This window comes from Chiloscyllium plagiosum, chromosome 5, assembly GCF_004010195.1.
Source record: "Chiloscyllium plagiosum isolate BGI_BamShark_2017 chromosome 5, ASM401019v2, whole genome shotgun sequence".
NCBI classification, from domain to species: domain Eukaryota; kingdom Metazoa; phylum Chordata; class Chondrichthyes; order Orectolobiformes; family Hemiscylliidae; genus Chiloscyllium; species Chiloscyllium plagiosum.
This window is the reverse complement of record NC_057714.1, coordinates 62,952,868-62,978,146: the sequence shown is the minus strand read 5'-3', so window position 1 is coordinate 62,978,146 and position 25,279 is coordinate 62,952,868. Positions and strand designations below refer to the sequence as shown.

At 41.2% G+C, this 25,279-nt stretch overlaps 1 protein-coding gene and 1 non-coding gene across 2 annotated transcripts in view; one reads left to right on the top strand and one right to left on the bottom strand.

Annotated features, from left to right (window-relative positions):
• The window catches only part of LOC122550257 (complex I assembly factor TIMMDC1, mitochondrial-like), a 56,417-nt gene extending 41,833 nt beyond the window's left edge, over positions 1-14,584 (top strand). The window contains 2 exon segments of the mRNA XM_043691010.1: positions 13,406-13,474; positions 14,492-14,584. Of these exon segments, the coding sequence (XP_043546945.1) occupies positions 13,406-13,474; positions 14,492-14,584 (162 nt within the window).
• Positions 14,585-16,169: 1,585 nt separating this feature from the next.
• trnaf-gaa lies at positions 16,170-16,242 on the bottom strand. Its single transcript has one exon. It is a non-coding gene; the product is annotated as a tRNA-Phe (tRNA).
• Positions 16,243-25,279: the final 9,037 nt, after the last annotated feature.

The following is a 25,279-nucleotide window of genomic DNA, read 5'->3' as shown; positions in this document are numbered from 1 at the left end:
GACGTTTCGGGCTTAAGCCCTTCTTCAGGAATGAGGAAGGTTTGTCCAGCAGGCTAAGATAAAAGGTGGGGAGGAGGGACTTGGGGGAGGGGCGTCGGAGATGTGATAGGTGGAAAGAGGTCAAGGTGAGGGTGATAGGTCAGACTGGGGTGGGGGCGGAGAGGTCGGGAAGAAGATCTCAGGTTAGGAGGGCGGTGCTGAATTTGATGGATTTGACTGAGACAGGCTGGGGGGAGGGGAAATGAGGAAACTGGTGAAATCCGAGTTCATCCCTTGTGGTTGGAGGGTTCCTAGCCGGAAGATGAGGTGTTCTTCCTCCAACCGTCGTTTCGCTGTAGTCTGACGATGGGGGAGTCCAAAGACCTGCATATTCTTGTTGGAGTGGGAGGGGGAGTTGAAATGTTGAGCTACAGGGTGGTTGGGTTGGTTGGTCCGGGTGTCCTAGAGGTGTTCTCTGAAACGCTCCGCAAGTAGCCGGCCTGTCTCCCCAATATAGAGGAGGCCACATCGGGTGCAGAGGATGCAATAGATGATGTGTGTGGAGGTGCAGGTGAATCTGTGGCGGATATGGAAGTTTCCTTTGGGGCCTTGGAGGGTGGTGAGGGGGGAGGTGTGGGCACAAGTCTTGCACCTCCTGCGATTGCAGGGGAAGGTGCCGGGAGTGGAGGTTGGGTTGGTGGGGGGTGTGGATCTGACAAGGGAGTCATGGAGGGAGTGACTCCCTCGTCAGAAGACAGTATTCATTGACTGTAAATTTATTGCTGCTCAAAAAGCAAGCAAACCCTGGCTAGTGCCAAAAGGAAATGCAACATTTTTCTTTGTTTTTCTCTTTACATTTCCAGCTGTTTAATAGAAGTTAACATTAAAAACTGGTTGAACGCTTTACAACATCAGATGCTGCCATATTCAAAAATGACACAACGTTTTGTTATGATAGGCATTAGGGAAAGAGTTGTAATCCTTCAGATATAGTTCTAGCATCAGCTGGCATTAATGAAAGATAGCTTCTGTAGCTTCATTCTTGTACCTGCCATTAAAATGACGGTCAATCTGACAGGTAATGGTTTAAAATGCCAATACTTTTACAAATGTGATATTCCAAGTGCAATTAAGCATCACTCGTCCTACATATGTGCCCTCAGAAAGCTCTCATTTTCCTTGCCCTCCCAGTACACCTGAGTGCAGCCCACATGTTTGCAGCTGGAGTGGACTGACACTATCCTATAGTGGAACCTGTTAGCCTTGGAATTTTGGCTTCGGGTTGTTTGTGGCTAGAGAACCCAGACATAGTGGAAACATGACACAAGGCAGGCTCCCTCTCCTCGACTTGAACTTCCACCTGCCCATTGGTGTTGACTGCTAATGATTAAAGCAATTGAGGGAAGGTTTATGTGCACTTCCAGCAGCCAATGAGCTTTCTGCTGGAGTTGGCTTTCTATGGCAGCTGTGAACATGTCCATGGAGATAGCCATAAGCACACATGCCAGAGCTAGCATGGTGCAAATAGTACTGGCGGACTCCTCCAACTTTCAATCCAGTTCATGAATATCTGCAACTAGCCTGCTTTCTGCTCCTGAGTCTGTCTCCGCATTTTAATGAAGTTTTTAATAGTCAGCACAATGGGGTCTTTCCTGCTTGGGCTGAGCAGGGGCCTGCTTTCTGGTAGTTCCTTGTGTGCCTGTGACCTGGGACATTCCTTCCTCCATTTTCTGTGGAGAGATGGCAGTCATGTGATCACCAGAAAGTGCTCCTGACAACTAATCATCTGAGGCATCAGTATCTGAGCTGGTGGAGAGTGAAAAAGACAGCCTTGACAGTGCTTCTCCTGAGTGGTCTCTTGCTTCTCCTTCAGAGGTGAAAAATGAGATCATGTCTGAATGATCTATCAGAGGCTGTGTAGATACTGCTGATGCCTGCAGAGGACAAAAGGAGGAATGATTTGTGCAATACGACTTGGGAGAGTAGGCATGTTAAGAACGTATCCACAGTGGTTGTAGTGGGGGAGCAGTGCAGCACTTGACAATGAATCTTACTGGGTTGGCCGGATATGAAGATTTCAACATCATCACATGGGCTATCATGTTTCTCTCCAACTGAGAAGGTACTCTCTCCTAATAAGGAATGATCAGTTGAATGTTGGGCACCCCACTTCCTATGTTGTTTTTCTTTTTCCTCATGTGGGCAGTTTGTTTTCTTGCTCTTAGATGAAGGGAGGGATTGAGTGAGATAAAATTACTGGTGCATGTTAATGGAGGTGATGGAGAGGTGGTGAGGTGTCCTGCCTGAGTGAGTAGGAAGCAGAAGGCTTGTAGTTTGGCAGGATGGAGTGGCTGAGAGCAACTGAGGGAAGATGCTGCATGAAACAATGGGGGTGGTGAACCATGAGCCTTGGTGGGAAGTGTGTGCAGTAGCACCTAGAGCGAGTGTGAGATAATGAGAGAAGAAGGACTTACTGTTGTGGAATACAGAAAATCATTAAACATCTTGCTGAGCATTCCTCCAGATAGCGGACACTGCTCTGACCCGATGGCAACATCAGTCTAGTCTGGCAGGATCTGGGGCCATGGTTTCCTCTGGCAATCCTGAGGGAAGAGGACTGGTACCCTCCCTGTTCAGCAACTTCTCAGTGTCCCGGTTAGCAAAGTGGGGTATCATACTGCCTCTTCTGGCCATCTCCTAGGCAATTCTTCACTCACAGTAATTGTAAAGAGTTATTCCTGACTTGTAGTGTTTGAACTAGTACACAGCTGGGGTTTAATTATGGTAGCAGTGGTGGGAAACCTGGAAACTGGAAAGAAAATAGCAGTAATCACTTTCAACACTGGTAAGCACAAGATAATGTGAGAGTGGTGCTGTGATAGAATGGAGCATATTTAATAAGGTTAGCAGCATGATAAAACTCACTAGGTTCCACAGAAAGATCCCCTCCATGATTGATTGATCTGATATATTGTCTCACGTCTACCTAAGTACAGTGAGTAGCTTTGTTTGTGAGTGGTACAGGCAGACCATAGTATGTAAGAACATACAGATCATTAACTAAAGTTCTCTTTACTGGAGTTTCTTCAGTTAATTTCTTAGCTCTTTACTATTGTCTCGTCACCATTTTATTTCTATTCAGAGAAAGTCTTTTGAGAATGCTTATGCATACAATGCATTATGTTTCTTTAACAATGTACTGCATAATTTCTTACAAGAAGTCAATTTAATGTATATTGATATGAAATAAAATAGTCCTGCAGAAATGAAAAGCTATTGTTAAACACGATGTATTATTAAGTGGTGATTGGTAATTTAAAAAAAAATCATGTATCAAATTTATCAAAGATCATAGCTTTATGCACAAGTTTGGGCAAAATAAAAATGTAAAGATACCAAATGTTATATCAAACTGTGATTATGACATATTTCAACAAATGAGTTATTGTTAGCTTTCGAGTGAAAGTAGCTGAAGTCTGTACAGGACGATGCTATTTATACTAGACTGACATTTAAGAAACTCTGGAGAAACTCAGCAGTTGGGCTAATGCCTGCAGTAAAGAATATAGATATCCAGCAGTTACTGAGCAATAACCAACATAATGCATTTCTTACCCAGAATGTTTCCAAAGGAGTTTGAAGGAACACCTTGAAATGGTGTTTACTAAACTTTTGCTCATTCATTTTGCTAGATATAATGAAATAAAATGTAGAATCATATCATTGGGTTATGGAAACATCATTCTATCACTGTACATGATGTTTTGACAAAATTGATATTTAGCTATTTTGGATTTCCTTCTCTCCTCATTAGTTACAGGACATTTTTAAAGTATCTGACAGTAAAAAGTCTCTAATGAAATTAATTAAAGCACTGGGTCCTCTTCTCCAATGCTTTGGTAGACACATCATCATATTATAGGTTCTCAATTCTTGAGATGATATTTGCAGCTGCCTTTGTTATCTTATGTAGACTGTAGTAGAGTATCAATGTTTTCAGCTGATCTGAAGCAGATAAAAGTTTTTGTTCTGTGCTCTGTCACACAGACTTAAATCAATCTTAGAATGTGTGATCTGATAGCTTTCTATTGATTTCTATGGCTCAAAACTTTACCACATGTTGCATTTTCCCATTGAACTATTTCAGGAGTCATAGATCAATGCTTCTAATGGAATTCATCAACTGAAAATAACAAAAAGGTAGGCGTATATGTGTTTTCTAAAGGAACCTTCTAGAGGCGTTGAGGTAACATGAACATCCTTTCTTGAAAAATCCACATCAGTTTACCAATTCACTGGAGTTTCATTAAAAGTTCAGCTTCTTAACTCAGTCCCCGAAGAATATAAAAATGTGAAACCTGACAGCTCTGAGTTTTTCACAGGTGGATGGGCTTTTGCCCGAAACATCGACTCTACTGCTCCTTGGATGCTGCCTGACCGGCTGTGCTTTTCCAGCGCCACACTCTCGACTTTAGTCTCCAGCATCTGCTGTCCTTTTTTTTGCCTAGCTCTGAGTTTTTGTTGAGCATCAAGACATTCATTCCATGAATAAAAATAAGCTACAGCAGATGCTGGAAATCTGAAAATAAAACAGAAATTGCTGAAGAAACTCAGCAGTTCTGGCAGCTTTCTTGGAGATAGAAATAGAGTTAACATTTTGAGTCCAATATTTTCTTCAGAATTGGGCAGAACAGGAAACTAGTGGTTTTTATGTTATTGACAGAGGGGAAGGAGGATCAAATAGAATTGATATCAGAGCAAAAGGCAAAGTGAGTGCTTACAGTGTTAAAGGCAAGATGAAAATGAAAATACGTGTAAATTAAGATGTGAAAAGGAGAAAAAGGTTGCATGGAAATACTGTAGCAAGCCCACTATGGAATGTTAGCATGAAACCAAGGTGAATATTGGTGTCATTCCTATGGACAGAGCACAGCATAGATGTTCCTCAAAGCGACTGCTTAGTCTATGTTTGATCTTGCCAACTAAGAGGGCATAGACAGGGTAGACTGGAAGAAACATTTGGCCCTTGTTGGAGGGATCAATGACCAGGGGACATAGATTAAAGGGGAAGGCTGGTAGATTTAAAGGGGATGTGAGAAAATGTCTTTTTTCACCCAGACGGAACTCACCACCTGTAGGGGTAGTTCAGGCAGAAACACTTATAATGTTTAAGAAGTATTTAAATGTACACTTTCAACGTCAAGGCATGCAAAACAGTATGCCAAATGATGGAAAATTCAGTTCTGAGGAAGCGTCACTGGACCTGAAAGGTTAACTCAGATTTCTCTTCACAGATGCTGTCAGACCAGCTGAGCTTATCCAGTAATTTCTGTGTTTGCTTTAGAATAGTTGGTGGTTGTTTCTGGTGAAGGGCTTATGCCCAAAACATCAATTCTCTTACTCCTCGGATGCTGCCTGACCTGCTGTGCTTTTCCAGCACCACACTCTCAATTCTGATCTCCAGCATCTGCAGTCCTCATTTTCTCCGGGATGGTTGTCTCTGCCTGGCACAGTCTCAAAGGGCCAAAGGGTCTTTTTCTGTGCTGTAGGCTTCTAGTGACTCTAGTGGTGGATACAATAAACTAGATCGAAACAAATAAAAATAAAATGCGACTTCCCCTAGAAAGTGTCCCGCCTAGTTTCTTAACTTCCCTATCAATCTGTCCTGCCAATATCAGGGATCTGTGAACAAGCTTCCGCGTAGCTTCCTAGTCTCCTGTCTTTCGGTGAATATTCCCTTACCTTATTCCTTCTTTCAAAGTGCATCAAATCACATTTATCAGGGTTAAATTTCACCTGCCATTGATCTGACCAATCTGTTCAAATCTTCCTGTAACTTAAAACCTTCCTCTTAACTGTCAACCACCCAGTCACCCTTTATGTCATCAGCAAACTTACTTGTTGTCTCCCCACATTTTCTTCTATATCGTTTCTTTATATCACAAACAATAAGGCCCCACACCAGTGCCTGTGGTATGCCATCAGACTCCAGTCACGCAAACAGGATTCTACAACCAGCCTTCACCTCTGTGCCAATTTTGGATCTAACTTGCCAAGTTACACTCGATTCCATGTGTTTTTACTTTCTTTTTCAGTTTCCAATATAGGGACTTGTCAAAGCTCTTTCTGAAATCTATATAAACAAGATCAATAGCCCGACCCTCATACAAATTCTTGGTCACCTCTTCAAAAAACTCCACCAAGTTAGTTGTGCGCAACCTCCCTCTGACAAAGCCATGCTGACTACCCATGATCAAACCTTGGCTGTCTAATGGAGAGTAAGTTTCTGCCTCATTATTTTCCACAGTGGTTTCCCTACCACTGATGTGAGACGCAGTAATATTTGGTTCCCTGGTCTGTCTCAACCATCCTTCACATAAAGTGGAACCACATTAAATTTCCTCTCGTCCTCTGGCACCTGCCTTGTGGCCAGAGACGTTTTAAAAATTTGAATCAGGGCCCCTGTGTCCTCAGTTATCTCCCACAGCAGCCCAAGTAATAACTCATCCCGACCTGGGAATTTGTCCACTTTTAAATCTAACCTCCAATACCTCCTCACTTATATCTCATACTCCTTGACTGGACTATCCCCTTCTATTCTCTGATGCGGTCATTTGGTTGAATGAGCATGCAGTGTGTTTGCTGAACAGGCAGCTCGCACGTGTTGTAGGTGTAAGATTTTTATTTTAACATAAATCGTTTGGGGGGGGGGGCGGCACGGTGGCTCAGTGGTTAGCACTGCTGCCTCACAGCACCAGGGTCCCAGGTTCAATTTCAGCTTCGAGTGACTGTCTATGCGGAGTTTGCACATTCTCCCCGTGTCTGTATGGGTTTCCTCCCACAGTCCAAAGATGTGCAGGTCAGGTGAATTGGCTATGCTAAATTGCACATAGTGTTAGGTGCATTAGGCAGAAGGAAATGGGTCTGGGTGGGTTACTCTTCAGAGGGTCGGTGTGGACTTGTTGGGCCGAAGGGCCTGTTTTCACACTGTAGGGAATTTAATCTATACCACACAGCAAAATGGTTCCCCCATTGGACAGGTGAGGTCCGTACTGACAACCAGCCTTTTACGCATGTGCAAAGGAGCATGTCAATATGGCAAGTCTGACAGCCTTTGGCTCTGACTTAAGAACCAAAACACTAACAAGTACAGCATGGCATGGAACGGCATTGCATGGCAATGCAATGCAAGGCAGAGATGCTGCAAGGATCTAGATTGACACGAAGTAACCTCACACGAAGAGTGCAAGTGAGCAGCCCCAGAAATTCCAATGGAATTCCAGACTATTGATTCCAGCTGTTAAAAAGGACAGACTAATATCCCGTGGTTACTATGTCCTTAAGTTGTTAATAATTGAATGATCTTTTATTTCTTGCCTGTTTTATATCTCTGTGTATGTTTGTAAGTATGCCTGTGTTGTGGAGTATTCCCCCACATCCAAGAGTTTTTTAAATTCATTCATGGGGTCAGGACATCACTGGCCAGGCCAGCATTTATTGCCCATCCCAGAGGGTAGTTAAGAGTCAACCATATTGCTATGGGTCTGGAGTCACGTGTAGGCCAGGCCAGGCCAGGTAAGGATGGCAGTTTCCTTCCCTAAAGGACAGTAGTGAACCAGACAAGTTTTTCCTGATAATCAATAATGGATTCATGGTCATCATTAGACTTTTAATGTCAGATAGGAGAAAGTGAGGACTGCAGGTGCTGGAGATCAGAGTCAAGAGAGTGGTGCTGGAAAAACACAGCAGGTCAGGCAGCATCCGAAGAGCAGGAGAATTGATGTCTCAGGCAAGAGCCCTTCATCCAAAACCCTGATGCTGCCTGACCTGCTGTGTTTTTCTAACATACACTCGCGACTCTTAACTTCAGATATTTATTGAATTCAAATTCCTTCATCTGCCATGGTGGCATTACAAACCTGAGTCCCCAGAACATTACCTGGGTCTCTGGATTAACAGTCCAGTGATAATACCACGAGGCCATCATCTCCCCAAAGAGTGTTTGAGATAAACCCTAACTCTGACTTAACTTTGCCACAATGTTGATGAAGTCCATATACAGTCAGTCGACCAACAGAGGGAGTGAGGAAGATATACTGCTATCATAAATGAAAAAATAAATCACAACCTGCTTATGGAGAGGTGGTGAGAATGGGGAGAGAGATTCCTTTAGAAACTCACAATGAGTCTGTAATAATCAGTGAGCAGGTTATTGCTGAGTAAGTGTCACTTCATTACGCTGTAAATCTTCTGTCACTTTATTGATGATAGAGAGTAGACTGATAATTACCATGCTATCAGATTGCACGGCCTAGGCACAGGACATACTAGACAATTTTCCACATTGTTTGGCAGATGCGTGTGATTTAGCCATTCTGCTACTGTTTCACTCTCTATGTGTCTAGTTTTGCAGAACTTTAGTCTTATTGTCAGGTTCCTTACAAGTTTTGTTGGAGGACTAATGGACATGAAAAGCTGAGGAAGTGACAGTGAGGGGACTTATAATTGAATGTTTCATGCCATTCACCTTTCATGCCCTGATCAAGTCATTAAAGCTCTTGTGATGGCTGTGAGACACCATGCGTCTGTTGTTGTCTTCCTCTGCCAGTACCAGTCAATCCTACTTGTCTTCTCAGGCTGTTTACTTTCTCCCATTCACAGAAACCAGGGTCTCACTGCTGGCCTCTTCAGCCTGTAGCATCATATCCATAGACACACTGCGGAAGCACATTGCTGTTTTGCCACCTTGAACCGAGCCATAACCCTGCAGTTATGGCTCGGTCAAAACATATCAACAATACTTCATTTCTGACCCTTACAGGATCTCTTTGAATATTGGAGCTGAAATATACATGTCATATATATGCCTCATCCGAGGAATGGGAGAATCGAAGTTTTGGGCAAAAGCCCTTCATCAAGAATGAGGCTTGTGGGCCAGAGGGCTGAGAGATAAATTGAAGGGGTGTGATTGGGGGGGGAAAAGGTAGCTGAGAAGGCCAGGGAGAAGGTGATAGGTCAGACCGGAGGATGGAGCGGATAGATGGGAAAGATCAGAATGGCGGTGCCAGGATGGAGGCTTGGTACTGAGATAATGTGAAGGGAGGGGAAATGAGGAAACTGGTGAAATCCAAATTGATCTCCTGTGGTTGCAGGTTCCCAAGGTGGAATAGGAGGTGTTCTTCTTCCAGGCATCGGGTAGTAAGGGTAGTAAGAGATGCTGCAAGGATCCATGTTGACACGAAGTAACCTCACACTAAGAGTGCAAGTGAGCAGCCCCAGAAATTCCAATGGAATTCCAGACTATCCCAACACCTTGTGGCTGAACATTTCAACTCTCCCTCCCACTCTGCCAAGGACATGCAGGTCCTGGGCTTCTTCTATCGCCAAACCCTTACCACCAGACACCTGGAGGAGGAATGCCTCATCTTCCGCCTTGGGACCCTGTATTAATGTGGACTTCAGCAGTTCCCTCACTTCCCCTCCCCCCCACCTTATCCCAGTCCCAAGCCTCCAATTTAGCACCACCTTCTTGACCTGTCCATCATCTTTCCCATCTATCTGCTCCACCCTCCTCTCTGACCTATCATCCCCCACCTTCATCCATCTATCACACTCTCAGCTACCTTATCCCCAACCCCACACCCTCTCATTTATCTCTCAGCCCTCTGGCCCACAAGCCTCATCCCTGATGAAGGGCTTATGCCTGAAACGTTGATTCTCCTGCTCCTCGGATGCTGCCTGACCTGCTGTGCTTTTCCAGCAACACACTCTCGACTCAGATCTCCAACACCTGCAGTTCTCACTTTCTCCTCCATATATATGCCTCTCTATTTAAGTGGTTGGCAAACCCTGAAGTCAAATGAAAATGCAATAACTGGATATAAAATTTAACACTGACAAATCATGTGGTTGAATCTTCTTGGTTGCAACATGCTACTGACCTCTTCTACTATGTGAGTGTTTGCAGTTAAAACTAAGTTCCAGATTAGAGTGGTGCTGGAAAAGCACAGCATCCTCGGATTAAGTCCCTAATTGTTGTAAATGCTGAGATAATACTTACGTTTAAATTACACTATAGATAATGAAGAAATCAAAGCACTTGTAACTTCTGGAAACTGCTGTCAAACATCTACCCATTTTTAAAACAAAAATTGTGGATGTTGGAGATCTGTAGCAAAAACGAACAGAAAATGCTGGAGAAATTACACAGATCTGATAGCATCTGTGGGGAGAGAACTGAGTTAATATTTTGAGTCCAATGACCCTTTTTCAGAACCGACAGTAGCTCAGAAAATATGGTATTTAGGCTGATGATAGGGAGTGGGGAGTAGAATGAAGGAGTGAGTGAATAGATGGAGACAGAGCCCAGAGAGAGAGAGAGAAAAAAAGAGTTCGGCAGACAAAGTGATTTGTAGGTAGTAAACCAGGGAAGAAGAAAAGCTAAATAGGGATTACGAGTGGGTAAAAATGGATTAGCTGTGCTTAAAAGCTTAATATTGAATCCTAATGCTGTAAATGTTCCCAAACTGAAGATGAGGTGCTGTTCTTCCAGCATGCACTGAGCCCCACTGGAGCACTGCAGCAAGCCTGAGACAGAGATACTGGCCAGGGAACACTGTGGTGAAATGGCCAGCGATGGGAAGCTCAGGATCATTAAAAAGGACAGATCATAGGTGTTCTGCACAGTGGTCTCCCAATCCATGTTTTGTCTCCTCAATGTAGAGGACGTCACATTGTGAGCAGCTATCCATTTTTACTTGAACATGTCAGGCAGGATCCATCTTCAGGTTCTTCGTTTTACAAGTGAGGCTATCACGCAGTGATATCTCCTTTTGCAAGTGACCTGCAGAGAAAATTTAGATCAGGGATAATCTTTCCTGTCAATGTGAAGGTTACCACAGTATGTGGCATTCATGCTACTGGATAATTCCAAGTCACTGAAGATACATCTATCAGATCAGGTGATCTGTTGCATTCACATTAATCATGCAAATTTAAAAGTCATGCAAATTTTAAAATGTTGCTGATTTGAAAAAGGCGACATCTCTATTATTTTATGCTGGAAAAGAAGGCACAGGTCTTTTCAAAAAGCACCAGCACCAGGTGTTAGGTTTCCTGGGTGAAGTGAACTGAAACAATTCACCTCTGAGAATTTTCATCTCATAACTGACCACAGAAAGATGATATCAATGATTATTATTCAGGAAGCAGCTATAACACCTTCATTCGTGAAGTCTATATTTGATGGAGACAAAACAATGGTTGAAAAGCTGCTGGGAAGCTTAGAAGTATAAGTAAGACCAGGAATAGAGTATATATCTCTTTGAAATTTCACTACCATTTAACAAGATCATAACTGATTTTTCACCTCATTTTCACTTTCCAGCTCTATCCCCATATCCTTTGATTCCCTTAGCGTTCACAGGCAATGCTCATTTTAAGAGCTTTATATGATTGTTCCCAAGGGTATGATGTTCCTAATTGACATCGGTGCCAGGCTTAATGAGACTCACAATAAATGTATGCAAAAATAAGGAACACACTTACTTTCCCATTATATGTTTGGGGTTTTAGCACAAGATAGGACTGAGATTGGTTTAAGTGTGTTGATTGTGTGATCTGCAGACCACCTATCAGACGTTGCAGGAGAACAAGGCACATCTGAAACTTAGCCTAGAGCCTTCTCAACAGTTACAATGAACTTGCTGATGCATCTCTCAGCTTTAAAGGCAACCTCACCATTAACTGAAAAAGTCCTGCTTAAAAATGTTTCAATATTGTCTGATGCTAATATTGCACAAATGCATTTATAATGTCCTCTTGATGCAGAACAAAAACTGCTTTACTCATCTTATTTACTTTCATTTATGGCTTGTAAAATATACATAACTAGGACCAATTTTTCTTTGAATGAGCTGATTAGTACAACAGCCTGGACTTCCAACCCTCTGCGTGATGCAGGATAAAATCCAAATTGGTTCGTACACTTTTTACTGAGTGAAATTCTACTCCGCAGCTCAGTCACCCAGTTCAGTTTACATTTCTTGACTGATGGAGTAGCCAAGAAATAGAAACCCACAAATAACAGTTCCAGGATACAGAAAGAGACTGCAACATAACCATTCACCCTGCTCTTCTAAACAATACCTTCATCAGAAAGAACTACCAATGTAAATCACTCCTCAGGTTGCAAATCAAGAAGGATCTTTAAATTAAATGAGAATGTTGATTTCTTAATAAGCCTTCAGAATGCTGAGAATTTTGAACTACTTACTAAATTGGAGCCTACCCAAATAAATTAGTCTTTCAGCCTGTCTACACCTAATATCAGACAAGTTGATCAAATTGAGCAGTGTTGAATCTTAAAATAAAGTTGTTTTGGAATGTTTGTAAAGAAAAACACACCTTGATGTTCATTTAAGCCAGATAGTTATAATGGAGCTTGGTAATCTCCAACTTCTGGTATCTGGAAGAATAAAAACAGGAAGCAGATGAGAACACCACCATCGCATGTTTTCCTCAGAATCGTACACATTCCTGACTTGGAATGATATCACCATTCCTGCAATATCACTAGATGATCCTGATACTCCTTAGCTAACACTATATGGATTACAGCAGTGTGAGAAGGCAGCTCACAATTACTTATTCAAGGGCAGTTAGGGAAGTGCAACAAATGCTGGTCTGAACCACAGGACTTAATGAATTAATTTCCTTTGGAACTGGGAATCCTTGGAGTAGGATGCAGTACAATACACAGGGGCATTGCATTAGGATTGCAAGGGTTTAGGAAGCCTGCAGGTCTGTGTCTACACAGTGTATTGGTGTATGTATAATAGTGTTGCCCTGTAAATTCCCTCATATTGGTTGCCTTACAGCTCCCTGCTCTCACCAGCTGAGACACTTACCCTACCCACGCCGGTTGTGATCACATCCATTTTCATTCCTTGTGTACAGTTTTGATTTCCAGCTCAAAAAGGAGGCGATAGCTCATTGTACTTGAGCACTAGTTTTCCACTACATGTTGGTGAGGTCCTGAACATCTATACTCCTTTCCTGATAGCCCATCCTAAAACTCTATGGGCTTTGTATCTCCCCATGTCCCTAACCAACCAGTCCAGATGAGCCTATACTGCCCATGATTCCCCCCATATGCAGTGATCATACAGGGGCTTTGTTATACACTGCCATCCTTGAAGCCAGTGTTTCAGAACATAGATGAAATCCTTTCCCACATGACCCCATTACCATCTAAGATTTAATGTGGTGCCCTTTATGAACACGGTTACCCTGTTCACAATTGTCAACCCCCCCCCTCCACCCCGTACCTGAGCCTGGAGCCCCAAACCTGAACAATACGTTACTGAGTCTCCTTTCTGCAATAGCTGTCCCCTTTCCCCCATTCTCTTTTTCTTTCCTTTCTCAGGACAAACCTGATACACTGACCATGATTTATCCCTTTGAGCAATACAACTATAGAGTCCCAGAGGAGGAGGTCAGACCCCTGACTGATGTCTGCATAGCTCTCTGATTGCATTAGCTCTACTTCATGAAATGACCATTTTGGATCCACAGAGCTGACCATGACCCATTCCCCAGACTGCAGATGGACCCCAACCAGACACTTGATATTGGTCAGTCCCCTGGACTGGTATGTGAGGCTGCCCTTGACTTGCTAAGTCAGGACCGTCTGATCATCTGAAGGGTGTCTCTATGGACTTGGCTGCTTACTTGCTGCCTGTGCAGTGTCTTTGTCATATAAGCTGCTTGCACATGATGCAGCTATAAGGTTGACATAGCATAGTGTCATACAGCAAAATGTCTGCCCCTTGATGAAAGATTACTGAGCATCAAGGCAAGCTGTTTGATCATGTGGCTTTGCTAATAGACATTTTAGGCAAGTGTTATGCCTCACTACGGTAGCATACTGGAAACTACTATTCACAGAGTTATCAAAAAATTGAAGATTTTAAGAAGTACACAGCATCCACCAATTTACCTCAGATTAACAGAAAACACAGACCAGATTTCTGTACTCAGCCAGAATGACAATTTATTACAAAGAAATAGACTCCAGATACAAGCAAAAATGATAAATAATTCACATATAATGCTCCTGGTTAAAATTTGAACTTCCTTATAAACAATACCATACATATATGGATAGATACAGATAAGAAAACAAACAAAGATGTTATGGCTGGAAGGAAAAGAATGGAAAACAGTTCATTGGTCCCTGTTCACAGGTTTGCTGAGATTTGACTTGTGCTAATCAGAAAGTTGTTTCTCAACCTTCTTTCTCCGGATGTTTCACTTGTTTGCAGGAAGCATTGGGTGACTGGTTCACACTTTTAAAAGGTCTCTGACTTATGAATTAAAAGTTACAGCTTACAGCAACTGTGAAGGAAAAATAAGCTGGATTTCTTCAAGTTTAGAATTTTTTAATTGCAAAGAATAGAGGGAGCTTCTCAGCCATTGGAGATCTGATAGCTTCTCCCTATCTTGTTCACAGCCGCAAGCTGTTCAGCTACTGGGAACCAATCGCATTGATGTTGGCAGACAGAATGCCTTTGTCATTGACAACTGGTTACCTGTTCACAAATGAACATATTGTCAGCTGGATCTCCATTTGTCCAGTCTTGGCTCCCATTCATGTATAAATGATCTACTACTGCTTGAATGAACAGATGTGTAAACTGTACCATTAGGCTGCTTGCTTTCTAAAAGAGCAGCAATCAATAATTTTTAAAATATTTCCAGCCTGAAGCTTCAGAGAACATCTCAGGAACACCGCACCAACCAACCCCACCGCCCCATGGCCGAACACTTCGACTTCCCCTCCCGCGCCATCAAAGACATGCAGGTTCTGGGCCTACTCCATTGCCACTCCCTTACCATCCGATGCCTGGAGAAAGAAAGCCTCATCTTCCGCCTTGGGACCCTCCAACCCATGGCATCAATGTGGATTTCACCAGTTTCCTCATTTCCCCTCTTCCTCCCCAACCTTATCTTGTTTCCAACCATCCAGCTCAACACCATCCTCATGACCTCCCCATCTTCCTTCCTACCTATCCACTGCACCCTCCCTCTGACCTATCACCATTACCCCCACCTCTACCCATCTATTGCTACATTCCCCCAGCCCCAGCCCCTCTCATTTATCTCTCCACCACCGAGGCTCCCAGCCTCATTCCTGATGAAGGGCTTTTACACGAAATGTTGATTTTCCTGCTTCTCGGGTGTTGTCTGACCTTCTGTACTTTTCCAGCACCACACTCTCGACACCAAGTAAGCAAGCACTAAGAAAGCAAATGAGCAGCTATGAGATACAGCCTTATTCAATTCGTGAGAAAAAGTCACACTTGGATGTTGGCTTTTTATATCAAAATATCGTCCAGCATGTTTGAAACAAAGAACAAAGACAAAAGTTATAGGATAGTGAGCCAAACGTCGAAATAGTTTGTCCAAAGCACAAAGCAAAGCAACTCAATATACGTTGTCATTTTTTTCGATTCTTTAATGCTGTGTTTGAAAAAGAAATCTGGTATAGGTGTTTCCCCTTGGGCTATCAGCAAGATGCACTTATCAGACTTTTTTTTACCCTGGATAGAAAATAACAGGAAATAAAAAAAGTTAGAAAATGAGACAAGCCAGCAAAGGAGGTGATTGTGCCATCAGTCAAACTTTACAGAGAAAGCTATGGTGTTTTTGCTGAGTCTAAGAAGTTACAAATACGAAAGAACAATTAGAAATCATCTTGTTTAAAGCAGATAAGATAACTGACTGATGTTGGAAAGTTAGGGTTAGTGTTCTTTATTTTCTATAATTGGACAGAGAATGGTTTTATATTTTGAATTGAGTGAGTCCAGTCATACCCATTGTTCATCTTAACAGAAAAAGAAAATTGCCTAATGATTTATATCAGACTTTGTCTCTCCAAGGGTTTTCTCAGTCTGCCTTTGAGAGATTGAGGAAGGTCACACAGAAATAACAAATGACATCCAGTCCAGAACTCAAAGGGATTCAACTTTCCTGTCCCTATGATACTTCATTTTCCAAACAGATATAGAACTACAGCAATGCACCTGGGTTGCATAAAAGAGGAACTGATATCACTGAAATTGTGAATCGATCAAACATGGTCATCGACAAACATTTTACAATAACAACAGGCACGTTACTGCTTATTTTGCTGAAACCCAGGATTGAAATGGGGACATTTAGATCTTCAATCTAATGGTCTCCCAACTGAACTATTTCAGCTGATGCATTAAGAGAGTACAGGGTCTGAAAGAGATTCTCAGATCAAAGCTGGTTTACCAGTGATTCCTTCTATTTCTCTCTGTAAATAAAATTGTTCCTGTCTAAATTAAAGGTCTACACAAAATTTAAAAAAGGAACTACTGGAAATACTTATGACAGGGCTGAAAGGGAAGTGAAATAACTTCACAGAGGCTGGTGTCCATCACCAAGTCATCCCTCATTTACATGTGCACAGTATGTGGGCTCTGACCAGCTAGCTCAGAGTCAGTTCCTAGAATGAGGAGACTCCCTGAATCTCACTCCAGATTAACAACCCCAGTCAAGGATCTCAGTCAGTGAGATCCACCGAACCCTCGTTGCAATCACTACCGGAAGATTCAAGCAAAACTAGGCATCTTGCTTCAAGGGTGCATGAGTTTTGGTGCTTCAAGTGGCCATATTTTCAGCCAAAGTCTTCCCATGCAGAGATTCACTATGTACTGATGTTTGTGTACTTTTGCTTAGTGTGAAACAAATTCAAAAATGAAAAAAGGAACATACATCAAAAGGATTTTCATTATGAAAATAAGCATTTTTCCAGCCAGTAAAATATATATTTGGTATGTTGCAGATTACATATTAGAGCCAAAAGGCTGTCAGGAACACTGTTCTAGCAAAAAATGATGTTCAACCACAGTAGTATAAGAGCAGCTGCAATAATATTCATGTGAAGCTTGTAGCAGGCTGTTGACACTCCAGCCAGTCAGCCTCAGTTTTTCTTTGTTTATGGGATATAGACATCACTGGCTAGACCAGCATTTATTGGCCATTTCTGTTGCCCTAGAGAAAGTTATGGTGTGTCTGGAAGTGTATTCAAAAGATACAGTGTTGTTCTTCCAACTTAGATTGAACTTCAATGCAGTAGTGCAGAAAACAGAGCACAAAAAAGAAATCAATGATGAGAGAAATGGGCAGAATTTAATAATATGTCACTTACTATAATGTGACAATTAGGAGAAAGTGAGGACTGCAGATACTGGAGATCAGAGTTGAGAGTGTGGTGCTGTAAAAGTACAGCAGGTCAGGCAGCATCCGAGGAGCAGGAGAATTGACGTTTTGTGCATAAGCCCTTCATCAGGAAACCTTCCTGATGAAGTGCTTACATCTGAAACATCGATTCTCCTGCTCCTCGAATGCTGCCTGACCTGCTGTGCCTTTCCAGCACCACACTCGCAACTGTAATGTGACAAATGGATGGTAGAGACAAACGTGGTAAGGATACTCAAGTGCTTTGAGATAACCTTATAGGTTAAATGCAAGGTCATCAATTAATATGCATTTGTTTTTGAGGAACGACCATGTTGTAAGAATACTTCGCCAATTTTGTTTTTAAAGGGAAATATTGGGTATTTGTAATTTGAAAAGTCTTTTGAGACTGTAAATGTCATCATTCACTCATCTTTTCTGAATAGTTCTGATGCTATTTCCTCTGATTGCAGCCTCCTTGTCAAGGGACATAGTTCAGTGAGGCAACCTTTCTTTCACTCACTACAGCACTTATTTTATGTATGAACATTTTTAAAACTCTTGCTTCCCTTTAACTGGCTTTTGTGGATGCTAAGTGTCTACAGCAGTTAAAGCAAATAAATTCTGCCTCTAGTTGTCAGAGTACAGTGTAAGGTTAATCTATGGGCATGTGCTTGATTTAATTGTGCTGCTGTGTGTTTTGATTAGAGTGGCTAATTAATTGATCACTTGCATACCTTGTTACAGGAGCATTGATATTGGAAAGTTCACCCTTATGTAGCAACATATCCATTTCTTTAATACTGTTAAACAGCAATGCAAAAAAAGAGAGGGCAAGATTTGGGAATCTTGGATGACAAGAGATATTGAGGGTTTAGTCAAAAAGAAAAAGAAAGTTTATATGAGATTTAAGAAACTGAAATCAAACAAGCCATTTTATATAGGCACAAGAGGGTAATAAAGGAAAGGGTAGGTTCACTCAAGATCAATGGAAGGAATTTATGGATGAAACTATACGAAGTGAGTCAAGTTCTTAACAAGTACTGCGCATCGGTATTCACAAGGAGAAGGACATGGATGACAGTGATATTAGGGAGGATAATGTTGATACTCTGGGGCATGTCAAGATTAAGAAGGAGGAGGTATTGAGTGTCTTGAAAAACATTAAGGTTGATAAGTCCCCAGGGCCTGTAATCTATCCCAGGATACTGAGGGAAGCAAGGGAGGAGATTGCTGGGACTTCGACAGAGATCATTGTAACAAGAGCTGAAGAGGATACAATGTACATCATGAACAATAGGTAGAAGTTGAGAATGTTAATAATACATTCACAATGATGTAATGGGAGAGGTAGGACAGCAATGGACGATGTTTCTAACATTTTCACCAAGATATGAATATTTCTGCATCTCCACAGGACCAGGCTTGATTTTCCTCAATGAGGACCAAGATCCGAGAGAGCAAAAGAGTGAGAGAGCGAGAGAATCTGGATGTCGGGCACCACACTACCTACCCTGGCTCTTTCAGCCCTACTATGTGAAAGAAGGGATTGAGTGAGATGCAAGTTGATTCTATAACTGTTGGTGCTGTTATGGTTTGGAAAAATGGTGAGGTGTCCTGAGCAAGTGATGAGGCAGCACAGAGGCCATAAAGACCTAGCAGTGTGAGGGGTTAACATAGGATTGAGTGAAGGAAGATGCTGCATACAACAGTGAGAGTGGTGGAGCTTGAGGCTTGGTGGGAGGTGGGTGCAGTAGTAGAGATTGAGAGTTTGAGGTAGATGAGGAAAGAAAGTGCCAATAACCCTGGGTGAGGAGAGAATATCATTGATTTTCTTATGAAATTGCTGGGCATTCTTCTGGTTGGCTGATACTGCATTGACATGGGTGGCAACATTGAAGCAGCCTGGAATTATCCAGTATTATGGTCTCATCTGCCAGTTTGGAGACAAACAACAGTGCTAAGTTGCACTACCCCATCCATCAGAACCACCACGTCCCTGGCTACAAAGTGACATACCATTTCCTCCATATTCTTCCCTGTCCAAGGCAAATGTTTGGAACCATGCAGGATATCTCCAGATTGGCAACCCTTTCTCAGGTGCACAATGGCCTTTCAGATACTGCACCAGCACCAGATCTGCCAGAATATAGCAGTAGTGACTACTTCTGCCTACAATGAGTAGGAGAATTAGACTCACATCAGATGAGTGGGGTACTATTGGGATGTGGTGCATGGTTAATGAGGAGAGCTCAGGACAATAGTATGAATAAAGCTCACTCAGTCTTGTGGAGATAAACCCTCCCTTAAAACACAATAAAATGATTTTTAAAGCGATTCAAACAAAGTTTCCAGGAGTGACAGGTGCAGAAAAACAAGTGATTAAAATTTGATGACAATTGGGAGGAAGATAAATTGCCAAAGAGTTAAAATATCCCCAAATTTATTGATCATAATAGCAAGCTAATTCAGACATACAGATTAAACTGCCATATTAATTGACGTTAAAAATCACACAACACCAGGTTATAGTCCAATAGTTTTAATTGGAAGCACTAGCTTTCAGAGCATCGCTCCTTCTTCAGGTGGTTATCAGGTAAGAGCAGAAGCCAACGGAATCCAAAGATCACTTCATGAGTAGATGCAGAGAAAAGGACTCATTCTATGATATTTAAGATCTGGAGCTAGCCATCAAAACTGTTGAGTTAATGATTGCATACACGACAATAGAAAACTTCCAGAAAGATTAACTTGACAATCTGAGGACTTAGAGTGTAGAAGAGGGATAAATGTAAGTTTGTAGGTATTTAGTGATCCTGACAGTTTAACAAAGTTCACAGGCCCTAAGTGTAAACTTGATGATGTACACAATCACTCGAAATTCCAAGACATGTATAAGATATGGCCTTCTGCATTTATAGCCTCTTTCTGCACTCTAGGGAATCTGTGAAATATCAATGGCATTAGACTGCCTAAAGCTTTTGCAAAAACTCAAATAACCTATCATCAAAAAGCTGGTGAATGTTCACTGTTGAACAAGTTTGACATGAGCAAGTGGAAATACACTGTATGGAAAATTCTCAAAATATTTACCCACAGACATGGGAAGATATAACAAATCCTGTGAAAGTAAAATTTCCAGCATACAATGGTTCACCACATCCATGTACAGGATCAACAGTACTGGAGTGCCAGTACAATAATTCTGTCTGGATGTTGCAGGTACAGTCAGAGTCATAGAGATGTACAGCATGGAAACAGACCCTTTGATCCAACTTATCTAGGATATATGGTCGGCATGGACAAGTTTAGTCCCATTTGCCAGCATTTGGCCCACATCCCTCTAAACCTTTTCTATGCATATACCCATCCAGGTATCTTTTAAATGCTGTAATTGTACCAGCCTCCATCACTTCCTCTGGCAGCTCATTCCATACATGCATGACCTTCTGTGTGAAAAAGTTTCCCCTTACGTCCCTTTTATATCTTTCCCCTCTCACATTAAACCCATGCCCTCTAGTTTTGGACCCGACACCCTGGGCAAAAGCTGTTGTGTATTTACCCAATCCACGCCCTCCATGATTTTATAAACCTCTATAAGGTCACCCCACAGCCTCTGACACTCCAGGGAAAACAACCCCAGCCTATTCAGCCTCTCCCTATAGCTCAAATCCTCCCACCCTGGCAACATCCTTGAAAATCTTTTCTGAACCCTTTCAAGTTTCACAACATTCTTCCCATAGAAGGGAGACCAGAATTGCACACAGTTTTCTAAAAGTGGCCTGCCAACATCCTGCACAGCCACAACATTACCTCTCAACTCCCCTACTCAATGCACTAACCAATAAAGACAAGCAAACCAAACACCTTCTTCACTATCCTAACTACCTGTGAGTCCACTTTCAAGGAACTATATACCTGCTCTCCAAGGTTTCTTTGTTCGGCAACACTCCCCAGGACAGTACCATTAGGCGTATAAGTCCTGCCCTGATTTGCTTTTCCAAAATTCAGCACCTCACATTTATCTAAATTAAATTTCATCTGCCACTCCTCAACCCATTGGCCCACCTGATCAGATCTCGTTGAACCTTTCTTTGCTGTTCACTAGAATGCCAATTTTGGTGTCATCTGTAAACATACTAACTATACATCCAAATCATTTATATGTTCTACATCATCAACATTTATGGACCAGCATAAACAGGTATACTAGCACACTTAACCTCGTGTTAATCCCAATCCATGGAACAAGTCAGGCATCAGAAAGACAACAGAAACTGCAAACAGACTGTTCAATAACCTTCTGAAATTTAATGTGCTGAAGAATGGAACAGCTTTGGACTGACTCTGCCAGGTTGGCAGGCCCTGCTCAGGTGTTGATTGGCGATGAAAGGTAGGGGACTAGGCAGGCTAGAAGAGAGTGGAATCAAAAGAGGAAAGAACTTTGAGGGATCTCTATGGACCCCCATGTGCCTACCACAAGCTTGTGCAGAGATCACGGTTGCACTGAACACTGAGCTTCTTGTGCTACTGAGACAGATGAGCACTCAACTCGAGAAGTGGAAAATATTCCATCACACTCTTGACTTGGATCTTGGAGATGGTGGACAGACTTTAGGGATCAGGAGGTGAGTTAGTCATTGTAGGATTTCTAATCTCTGACCTGCTCTTTTAGCCTTATTATATATGTCCAATCCAGTTCATTTTCTAGTAATACTCAGGATATTAATAGTGGGGAATTCATGATACTATTGAATGTCAAGGGGTGATGAACATTACTTGATAGTTGTCATCCCAAGCTTGGATACTGTCTGTGTTTTATTACATTTGTGCATGGATTGCTTGAATGTCTGAAGTGAAGTGAATGGTGCTGAACATTGTGCAATTATCAGTGAACATCCCCACTTCTGACATAATAATGGAGGACACATCATCGATGAAGCAACTGGTGAAGATGATCTTTCACCACATCAGTTTGTACTTTAGTATGAAATGATAGGAGAGAAAAGTTTTTTTTGTAATATTGAAGATTAGTACAAATTTTATATAACATATAGGGTATAGGATAGGATAAAAGCTATTGGAAATTTAAGTTTAACTAGAAATTGTATGTCATAACAAACAGTCCCTGACTACACATATCTACCTATTAAACACATGCCTGAATATTTTTAATCTCTTTTCTGTAATATTAACATTCTGGAAAATTTCCACTCAATCTTTCAATTTTGCAGCTTGTAACTGAATATGCTAACAGTTATCATAATATACAACATTAATAAACAAACTCAGCATCATATTGGACATTAACAGCACAAAATTCTTCAAAATAGAGATCATGCAGAGTGTTGCAGTGGTACAACACTTTTATAGCTAACACATAGAAGACTAATTTCCTGGAATCAAAGTTTTCATCTAAATCATAGTGTCTTATTTTGTTTCAGATTGAGATTGATTGTAATATATATGGAAAGCTACTTCTAGCAAACTGTCTTGCCTCCTGTACATACATTTTTTATCCCATGAAACAATTAAGTTCTCCATGTATTAGAAGAAATAAAGATTTTGACATCATAAGGTGCTTACCCAGGCATAGGAGAATTCCCAGAAAGCCACTGACCAGGATACCTTCTGAAAAAAACAGAACTGAAATAGTATTTAAATGGTTGAAGTGTTTTACTAGTTGTCAAATGTCATAGATTAGAGATTAAATGGCTAAGGTCAACAGCAGTAATCAGCATCTCTTTTGGTTAATACAAACAGACTTGCAGTAACAACCAAATGTTGATAAATATTTCTGAAAAATGGCTGCAGCTAAAATATGGATTAATTTGTAAGCTGTACTTGGTTCTTTTGGGGTTTTTTCTTGGAAATCCAAAATATTGACAACTACTTCAGCACAAAAGGCAATAAGAACCAATCAGTAATGTTGATGGTTCAACTAATGTCCTGTGATGTTTTGTACAGCAACTTGATTGAAAAAGGATAGTTACTAATGCCAAACTTTCATTTGGAGAAAGTGGGACAGAAGGCACAGAGTTACTGTAAACATTCAGCTGCTAATACTTCTAAACTATAAGAACAATTGGTTTAAATTTTCTGTAATACTGTACTGAAGCAATAAACAATTCAATTTAATTTTTTTTTGTTATTTTTTTTTCCTTTTTTTTGCAGGTGTGAGACACAGTGAAAGACACAAAGTGCACAAATCTTTATTCAAATTCCACCACCAGGAAGATAGGAAAACACACGGGTGGCCAGTGACAAACACTGCCCTTCACATCAAAGGGCAATGCTGTGTGATCAAAACAGTGAAGGGGAGGGTAAGGACAATTCAATTTAAATAGTGCTAAACATTCATTACCAAACCAATCATGCATTTAACAAAGTAGTTCCTTCTTTTCATCCACTATTAATCAATTTGACATTGCAATTATTGTACTAATACAATGCAGCTGGAGTGTCTGAATATCAAATCAGTTCTTTACATAAATTTAACTGATAGAAAAAGACAATTTGGGTCTGTTTTTCACCATCATACTTTACATGAGAAGCAATATTTTGCCACTTGTCTTGATTTGCCTTTGTTTTTCACAGATGTTGGGACATAATGAATATACTGGAAGTATCTGAACCCTGAGCTTGATTCTCAACAACATAAGCTCATCTTTTTGAGACTAATAAACATGAGTAATTATATTATTATAATATAGTGATCCTTTGTTTCTCTTGAATGTCTGCTGGTGTACAAGGAAACCCAATTCTTCTCCTGATTTATATCCAGCAATTGAATCTAGGGCTGATTTTGTAACAAGTCCTCTTTATGTGGTCAGGTTTGTAAGTAACTCAAAACTTCATAACAGGAGAACCAAATAGATCCTTTTCATTCCTCATTTTACCCAAAATTAATGAGACAGCCTTAAAATGAATAATCTTGTACATGTCATTGTAATATTATTGATTCTATAATAGCACTGATTGATTGTCAAATAGGGTGGTAAGACTGACAAGCATTTTGAAGTAGATTTTTGAATGAGTGTTTTATTAGATTATATTCAATACTTCCTGCTGTTCTGTGTCTTATTGATTCTGTAGTGCCTAATCGGTGAGTGGGCAAGGAAGTTTCAGGGGTACTCTGGAAGGGAGTATGGGATTATGGAAGGGATATACAGGGGCATAGAGTGCATGGAATGCGTGTGAGTAAGGCTTTTTAAAGTTATCTTTCAAAAGGTTCCCACATCTGAACTATGGCTCAGGACTCCCTGAGTGACTGTGACCACATCTCCTTGAGGAGCTGGCTTGACTCCATGAAAATTGCAGGGAGTCTGAAATGTTAAAAATACTTGTACCATTTTCCTGCATTCTATTAATAAGGGCAGGAATCCAGGATTTGGGTCCTGTCACTATTTTTAAAGACCTTTGGAGTCAGCTCTACTCTGTGAAAATCTGGTTTCTGAGCTCAGGTTTCCTGTTCATCAGAGTACTATAAAGCTAATGCTGGTTTTCAACCAGCAGATCTTACTTTACACAAAGAGGAATTTTCCCTGATAGTTTGCTGTTGAGAATATTTTTGTTAGTTTCGTGATCTATTATTTTATTGCAGTCAGTATTTAAAATGACTGCAGAAATACAATGAAGAAAGAAATCTTTCTGACCACATTAACTGGTACAATGCAGAGAAAATTAGTTATTGGAACAAGTTAAACTTGAATGACAGCCAAGTGAAACAAATCTTGTTTTACTTTGCAGTTGATAGTTAATTCTATTGACAAACCTGCAGTAAAGTACTGGAGAAGAATATATCCTGCAAAAAGTGAATATACAATATAATCAGCAATAGCCATAAGAAGATCAGTGGCCTTCTCTGCTGCACCAGGGTATGGGTTACACTTTTGTGTCTGATACCTCACACTGATTCTGTCTCTGCTACTGCACTCACCTCCCACCAAGGCTCATGTTCTGACACTCTCAGCATTACCTGCAACATCTTCCCTCATTTGATCTCAAAATTATGTTCCAATGCGCACACCCC